This window comes from Adiantum capillus-veneris, chromosome 30 (genome assembly GCF_014529385.1).
Source record: "Adiantum capillus-veneris isolate H3 chromosome 30, ASM1452938v2, whole genome shotgun sequence".
In the NCBI taxonomy this organism is placed as follows: domain Eukaryota; kingdom Viridiplantae; phylum Streptophyta; class Polypodiopsida; order Polypodiales; family Pteridaceae; genus Adiantum; species Adiantum capillus-veneris.
Window position 1 is genome coordinate 68,187,960 of NC_140960.1, and position 8,646 is coordinate 68,196,605.

General features: G+C 38.5%; 1 protein-coding gene and 1 non-coding gene across 3 annotated transcripts in view; both read left to right on the plus strand.

Annotated features, from left to right (window-relative positions):
* The window catches only part of LOC147418140 (mitogen-activated protein kinase 9-like), a 66,123-nt gene extending 63,185 nt beyond the window's left edge, over positions 1-2,938 (plus strand). Inside the window, exons 5-10 of one of the 2 annotated variants that reach the window (XM_086507386.1) lie at positions 813-968; positions 1,192-1,329; positions 1,429-1,502; positions 1,592-1,696; positions 1,793-1,911; positions 2,402-2,938. In XM_086507386.1, coding sequence (XP_086363512.1) covers positions 813-968; positions 1,192-1,329; positions 1,429-1,502; positions 1,592-1,696; positions 1,793-1,911; positions 2,402-2,688 — 879 coding nt within the window. In that variant the 3' untranslated portion in view covers positions 2,689-2,938. The remainder of the gene's footprint in view (positions 1-812; positions 969-1,191; positions 1,330-1,428; positions 1,503-1,591; positions 1,697-1,792; positions 1,912-2,401) is intronic. The other variant, XM_086507387.1, reaches the window with a different exon arrangement.
* Positions 2,939-4,217: 1,279 nt separating this feature from the next.
* On the plus strand, positions 4,218-4,291 carry TRNAT-AGU (transfer RNA threonine (anticodon AGU)). Its single transcript has one exon. It is a non-coding gene; the product is annotated as a tRNA-Thr (tRNA).
* The last annotated feature ends 4,355 nt before the right edge of the window (positions 4,292-8,646 follow it).

Below are 8,646 nucleotides of genomic sequence, written 5' to 3' on the forward strand. Positions count from 1 at the left end.
GGCCCTGGTATCTGGAGCATCACCCCTTTTGCAGTATTTCTTTTTTTGAGGTGTGTTACAAGGTCTTACTGAGACTGTAAGGTTTGCAATGCTTTGTTACAATGGGAACCTATACAGGCTCTCACAAAAGTATCGCTAATCATGTGGGGTAATCTGGTGCCCGAGAAAGCAACCCCATCATCTCTTGCTCTCTTTGACTAACGTGGCCAAAAAGAAGATCTGAAAGCAGGGCAGATCTGCTTTTTATCTGCGATCTCCTCTCGTGATCTTTCCTCTTCTAACTTTTCTGGTGCAAGCTTGCATTTAGGGTGTTATTTGCATGTTGTAATTCCACATGGCACCTCTCATTTGCATGTTACGACAGTAGTGGTAGCCATCTGATGAGAAATACAGTTGGAAAGTGCCCAAATTTTCTGTGCTGCTTGTAGCTTGTCACACCCGAGGGCTAAACGTCATGCTGCAATTAACATTGATTAACCTGGTACTGCGATTGAGAAAGTGGTACAGAAGGCAAGATTTATGGTCCAATCTTTATTTGGTAATCCCTGCACTTTTCTGGATTAAGGTACTAGCTGGTTGCATCTTTTATCTCAAAACTCATTGGCCTCAAAGTGTGTGACTTGGCCAATGATGAAACATCTACATGTGGACAAAACTTAAAAATTTAAAATGTCACAGGACAAAATCACCATTATTGTTTTGTTATTGTTTGTCAAGAAGTGGTTGTCTTTAAAGACTGGTAATCTTTTTATCCAAGCGTTTTTTTTTTTGGGAAGTGTGTATATGGCACTAATCGTAGGAATGTGCTTCAGATTCGCAATGACAAAGCCAAGCGATACCTGAGCAACATGCGGAGAAAGCAGCCAGCTCGGTTCCGGGAGAAGTTTCCAAGTGTAGATCCATCAGCTCTACGAATTTTGCAGAGACTCCTTGCTTTTGATGCCAAGGATCGTCCTACAGCAGAAGAGGTAATCTTAAGACGTTTTAGGGTGCAGTAACCTTCTGTCACGATCTCTCAGATTATACTTATTGTCAGTAATATTTTTTTCCCATATTGTTCACTTCTATTTGTTTTTTGAAGCATTTGCCTTGTATGTTTGACTTGAGCTCCGGGAAGAAAGACATTTGAGTGCTGAAAGAATTAGAATGGCCCAATCTGGAATTGTGTTGAAGTTTCGGGCTGTCTTACAGGCTTTGTCAGACCCGTACTTTGAAGGTTTGGCAAAGGTGGAAAGGGAACCTTCGTCTCCTCCTGCGTCCAAAACGGATTTTGACTTTGAAAGGAAGAAGTTAAGTAAGGATGATGTGCGAGGGCTGATCTACAGGGAGGTATGCATTGTTCGTAAAAGATGCAAATGTTGGTTATTGATGAGAAAAAGGGTTTTCATAAAAACAGCTCTCTTAACAGGCTCACCTCACCCTTTACAGATCCTGGAGTATCACCCTGAGATGCTCAAGCAACACCTAAATGAAAAAGATCAGTCTCGATACACATATCCGAGGTCTGTGAAGAGGTCTTTGGATATGTCTGCATCATCTTTAGTTGATTAAAAGGTTATTATTATATATTCATGCTTTGGTTTGGTGGCAGTGGTGTCAATCAGTTGAGAAGGCAATTCGATTATCTTCAGAAACAGTCCAAGGAACTTGTGAAGTCTCCGATTGAGAGGAAGCCCGCATCCTTACCTAGGTTTCTGTAAAGTTCTTCTCTGACAGGCCCCTCTCTTTCCATGGGTAGAGATCTTGTAACCGTAATTTAAACTGCTATTGACACAGCTGAACTGCTTAACAGAGAGCGCATATCTGCACCGCACATGGAGCATGTTAAGAGCAGTCCTAAAGAGGAACAGTCCTCACCTAATAGAACCTCGGAAAGACGGCCCCCTTCCGGAGCAGACAAATCTCTGCAAGGTAATCAGAGCAATCACTATTTATTTGAAGGGGAAATTATTAAAACACACTGAAATATTGTGGAAATTCCAAAATTCCCCCCCAAATTTTAAAAATTCTCAAAATAACATGGATGGATTGCTGAGTGCTCCATTTTTTGATGTAATTTATTCTTGTTGATAATAGAGATCTTTTTGAAGTGTGTGTAAAGAAAAATAGTGGCATTAGTTCTATCATCCTCTTTTACAAATTATTTTGAGGAGTTGGCAAAAATAGTGATCTTAGAGATGATTGCGAAACTGGCAAGGGGCATTTTGGGCAAATTTGAGGGCGTGTTGGGAAAATTTTGAATTGTGGGGGGTATTTTGGTAATTTTCCCTTAATTGAATTTCAGAAGTATTATGTGGACTAGAAAGCTGTATGTACCTTAATTTGCATTCATTTAAAGGCCTATCACCTGTTGGGATTTTTGCCTTCCCTCTATTAATTCAGGTGATTTATGGCAATTCAGGGGATTCATTAAAGCCAAAAAAAAGACTTGATTGTGGTGATGACGAGGAAACTGCTGAAAAGGAGACATCATATGTGAAGAAGTTAGTGAAGAGTGCGAGCGTCAGCATATCGCAGCAGTCACAGTCTTTAACAAGGGCGCGAGCACATTCCACAATGATTCGGGACAAAAGCAAAAGAGAAAGTACACTAAGTGAAGCAAGTGTAGTCCAATCACGGACCAAAGCCATGGGGAGTACTGTGGCGAAGATGGTGGCAGCGTTTACGAATGGTACATCACTTTCTTGATATACAAAGGTAGCAAATGGTGGTGAAATTTGTACAAAGAAGGGCCATGAGGAGATGGCTGGTGGTGAATTTTCATATAGGTGGTACAGAATATACATGGTGGCAGGCACGTAAAGCCCCCTCCCTCAAAAGACCTCACTTCTTACTCGTGATTGTAGAGTTGATTATATGAAAGAGCTTTTGTAATATCAAGCATATAACAATATTTGGGGCCCGCCTTCTTTAATTTTGGAGCTCTTGCCTTGTTTTTGCTGCATTCTTTATTTGAATGAGTGTAATTTTGTGATACTTTTGCAATTGCAGTTGATGGCCGAAACCGCTTTCTAAAGTTGTGTGATGTGGCCTTTTTTGATTTTAGGATGAAGTGTTTGCGCTTTCCATTTATACCCGTTTAGAAGGCATAGTTAATTTGACAACAGTACATTAATGTTGATTAGTCAGCTTACTAATTGCTAGTGGGGAAGGAATTGACTCACTATGTAAGCGACCTTTGTAAGAATATAGGCACTAATTATGCAAAACAGATAGTCTCAATCTATACATTATCTCATGGAGGTATACAAAGAGAGAGTGATTAACCAAGTATGGACTACAATTTGGTAAGAGGAATCATGGTGATTTAACCTATAAGCCTCATTCATTATCTCATGTTGGAGTGTGAAGATGTAGGTGTAGCTGATTGTGATAGCTATATCCAATGGATCCCTTTGGTAGATAGCTTCTTCTTAATATGAGGAATAGTGTGCCAAGTATATAGAGAAGAGGGTTTGGGCTTGTTGTCCGTATACTTGCGACATGTCAAGCTTGAAGTATAGCTGCTAGTGATTGGTAACTACTCGGCTAGAAAGGCTCCAACTTCAGGCTTCATGCTATCAATTGGGCATTAATCATAAAATGGGCTGTTGGTCGCCCGGCCAAGATGTAGCCTAAATGCTATGCAGTTAAACACATGCAGCTACAATCACGAGTGGCCACTACTGACTAAAAGAAAATTTGTTTTTTCTGACGCAACCAGGGTGGTTCAGCAGAATTATTCTGGTAATTAAGATAAATAAAGGGAAGCAACTTTCTGTGGACTCAGCTAAACCTGACTGCCGCTTGGAACAACTGCACGGTTCATAGTTTGTTATGGGTATAGAGCAGATTAGTTCTACTTCTTTTTAGCTTCTCCTCTCGATTTCACTGATTTGTGTGTGTTTAGTCAGTTCTCTCAGAAAATTGTGTATGACTTCTGTGAGAGTCTGCCCCCTGGTTGGCTAAAATGCATCCGATGCAAAGGGGTAATACCATTATTGGACTGGAATGACGATTCACCAAGTTAGTTGGAACGACTGCTGTTTTTGTACCATTGAGTAATTTGTGCGCGAAGCCATAAGTATAAGCTGTGCACGCATTGTAACTAGTTAAATTCAAAACTTCTGATGGCAACAATGTCGAAAGGCAGTCAGATAAAATAAAGAGTTAAAAGTTGTTGAGCGTAAAATAGAAGTTACATAATATAAATTTATTTGTGAGCTCTTGCAAGCACAGCTCTCATAGCTCAGTTGGTTAGAGCACCCGTTTAGTAAGCGGGAGGTCTTGAGTTCGACTCTCAATGAGAGCAGCGTATCCATTATGTCAATTTTGCTTGCGTGGTTTTGTCGCCACAAGCGTTGACGTTCCTTTGTCTTTCGCAAAGTATCCTCAGCTCTTTTAACTGATCCGAAGACTATGGCCCTCCTATTTACTCCCATATTGGTAGGTTTCTAATTGAAATTGCTGGAATCTTCGCAGATGCCTTCTATTAGAGTCTTCACGGACGCCTTTTGCAAGACAGACTAAAAATTTCCCTAATGAAAGACTCGAACTGCGGATGTCAAGAACCTCACACTAGAGAACCATCTGCTATCCACCACAACTATAAAAAATAGTTGTCATTAACCATCTATAAAAAATAGTCAAAACACGACTCTGGCAAATGAGGAAGCAACAGTAGAGTCTTAGGAGTAGATTATTGTTATGTTTGGAGAGATCAGGGTTTGGAGCCACTAAAGCATAGAAACTAAGTGCCCTGAATCATCAACAAGTGGTTAAGGAGTTTCAACATTGTGTAGTATGGAAAAGGTAATAGCCAAAGTGTAGGTGTATGTATGATGGTAAGATTAGCACCTACACAAGGACTAAAGACTCCTATGCTTGAGAGAAACATGGACACACATCGATTGATTGATAAAGTCGAGATAAAGCTTAACAAAACGGTATTATTGACACACACAAATTGAAGTTATTCAATGAGATTTTTATTTAGAATATTTAGTGTTTTGACCCTGTGAGCATTGGGTAAGAAGCCAAAAAATTTAAAGCAAGTGAGTCGCAAATAAATAATTATGCAAAATACCAAGTGCTAGATATTTAAGTTTATCACTGTCCATGAAAAAGATGGTAAGGGCTCGTAAGATTTTGCCATAAAAAGCTATGTTGAAAGGATGCCACTATGGCACAAGAAGAAGTGGTTGATGCTTTCATTGTAAGGCTTTATGACACAAGAAGTGGTTGATGCTTTCACTCTAAGGCTTTATAGCACATGGGCTTTTGATAGCATGTGATGTTTTTGTAGGGGGACTCTTGGGCTTTCTAAGACTCTACCTACCTTTTTTTCTTTCCTAAAGTGGATTTTGGAGACTATAAGTTGGGCCACCCTTGGCAAAGTTCACAAGAGTCCACCAAGCAATATGCATATTTGAGCAACTACAATCATGAAATCACTATGAAAATTTCCTTTTTTTCCCCAAGACTTTTGTACCTCAAGAATAATTGTATTTTTTTATTACAAATTCAACTCTCCTAATGGCCAAGGTTCAAGCCTTGCTGGACTTCATGGGAGCACTTTGATGTGTGAAACACTAAATTACGTTTTCGTAGATGAAGCCTTGGCATGGGCTTGTATAAACAATGATAACATAACTAACCAAACCTACTCTGCTGGATAACACTTGTAAATTTTTTGTTCTCTCTTGATACATTCTCGTGCACTTATGGTAAAAAAAAAACCCTGGTGGAATGCTAAAAGTAGTGGCTAACACAAATCAACCAATCATGGAAATTTTGGAGTGTTGCCAGAGTTTCTAGGATGAAGATATGGATGATGTATGTACTGCACAACATACCTTGTTACTGTATGAAGAAAACCACACATAGAACAAAATAATGAAATAGAATAAACTCTGCATAGTCAACTTTCCGAACGTTACAATTCTATCTTTTCGAATTCCTACATTTGAGGACCCTTCAATAGGTTGATTCCTCCTTCCATATGTTTGTAGATGATTTGTTATTTTTCCCAAATCATTGGGACCTACTCTAATGAGACAGAAGAGTGTCATACTAAATTACATCGTTGTAGTCTAACAAGACGCAATAGCTTTTTTGAATTGAGCAACAAAATGTCAACTCTTCCACTGTGAGTTTTCTTAATGGAAGAAACTATCAAGTGAATCTCCAAGAAATGTGGATTTTTTTTAAAATAGGAAAAAAATTTGAAGTGGATGTACTAGTCTTCCAAGCGAAAAATTTTAACACTAGGTTAATAGGACACAAAAGTGTCCTTTCAGGGTTTTGAAACAAACCTCCAAACTCGTACAAGATCCATTCTTTTTAAAAAAATCCTTTCTTGTGCTTGAAGTTAAGATACCACTACTTATGGATAAAATACAAAACTTTGAAAATTCCTAAAACAACAAACATGAAAATCTAGGCTCCACATTTTGATTTTTCAATCTCTGAGAACGCTCAATATATAGGTATATTTAGAGATCATGATTAGGTATGGATATAAGCTATGAAATTTGAATATGTGGCCCCTAAAATTAGCAATACTATGAAGATCAAAATTGTTAATGTAGAATGACTTTAATTCTTGTTGAATTAAAAAACTCAACCATGCTTGTATAGTTCACTATATGGGGTATTGAGTGCCCCCAAACTCAAAGAAGAATAGTTTCATGTTATGAAATCCACATGCATAATCCAAATTGGCTTTGGACTTCATTAAAGTCACCAAAAAAATCATGAAAGTGTAAAATTTGACAAAAAAATATCAGGATTAGGAAATTTTTGCTTTTAGGTCATAACTTTCACAATAACCATTTGATTCTTCTTAAAAGCATAAAAACACGGTGAGAACTATTAAGAAATATGAGTTTTCATGTAGTGTAGGTACAATTTTTTGAGAAAAGGCCAAAGACAACAAACATGTTTTACAAAGTTTAGGGAATAAGGTTAAAGGTGGAATTAGGTTTTTAAAAAAAAAGTCAAGTTTAAAATTTTTTTTATAAGCCAACTCTATGGATGTATAACACTAAAAGTGAAACTCTTCAAATAATACAAGTAAAATGATAACTTAACAGGACACAAAAGTGTCCCACGACATATAAGTGTCCCATTACCAACCTAGTGTTAAAAAACATAATAATTTTGGATATCTCTTTTAAGTTTTTTGTTAATGGAAGAAACTATAAAGTGATTCTTTATGGAATGTGGATTTCAAAAAAGAAGAATTTTTTTGAAGAACTTGTACAAAATTATACCCAACAAAAACAATTAAAGCATAATAATATAAATATCTCTAAGAAAGTCGGATTTGGGAAAATGATTTATAACTTTGAATAGAAAATAACATGAATCTCTAAGCTATGTGAATTTTGAACAAAAAATAAACCTCAAATAATATGCAAAAGTTTTGGAGCATATTTTCTATTGCATGATGCCCATTATTAACTGAATTTTTTTAGTATAAAGGTTCATGGTGAATTCTCTTTAGAAAAATATTTTTAATGTGGTTGGAGCATAAACATAGTGAGGCACAATGTGTGCATATTGCATGTACATGCATAAAAATATGATGAGGCATCGGTGAATGAGTTGCATGCACATGCCTAATTTGTAACACAATTTATCATCAAAACACACAAGTAGGTCCCTGTTAACCCTCACGGCTCACGGACACCCTATCACCTACGAGACGGACGTTGTAACCTACGGTGAACATTGTATTATTTATTTGGTAGAGTCAAGTACCGGGCTTGTCGGTCCAATAGGAAAAGGGTAAGAGTGATCGCCGATGAGAGGCGCACTCTATCTGGGACATTCAAGGGATTAGTTGGTTAGGCATGGGCGCCCAAGTGTGAATGGGGTGAGCTCATATAAAAGCCAACTAAACCTAAAATTCACTCATTCTCTCATTTGTGCAATAGAAGAGTGCTCTTGCTCCATCTCCATCTCCATCTTCTTCTTCTTCACCTCCTTGTGTGTGTGTGTGTATGTGAGAGAGAGAGAGAGAGAGAGAGAGAGAGAGAGAGATCGAGCATTGCGGCGGCATGACGGCGGTGAAGTGGTTGAGCGCGATGTAGCGGCGTCTCCTTCTTCTTCGCGGCGAGGAATCCTCCACAGCAGGAGCATAGAGCGGTGAGTGACACACCATTGCCCTCTTTTGAGCTTACTAGTTAAGCTAGTTGTGTGCTTGGAGCCGTCTGTGGCTCGCACACAGTGTTAGGCAAGTCCCTTGCTTCGACAGTGTGGCAAGGAGCGCACATTTTTGGCGCCGCTGCTGGGGAATCACCCTGCACTAAGCCCAAGAGGCACCTTGTGCTTCTCCTATGAGTTGTTTGTAGTAGGAAAGAAGAGGAAGAGGAAGAGGAATGAGTTATTTTTCTGCAAGTTGTTAATTTCTGTATTGTCTGCAAGTTCTGTGATTTCTGCATAATGTTGTGTTTTCTGTTTGCACACAGTCTTTGCACAATTAGTAGTCGTTAGCTTGTTCTCAGTGAATGAATAAGTAGGTAGACAGTTAGCAATTTTTGTTTGCACACAGTCTGTACACAGTTTTCTGTCAAGGTTTGCCTGCACACAGTCTTTGCACTGTAAAGTAGTGAGAGAGGAAGTAGGTGGACAATTAGCCCACTGTCAATAAGCAGTTAGCAG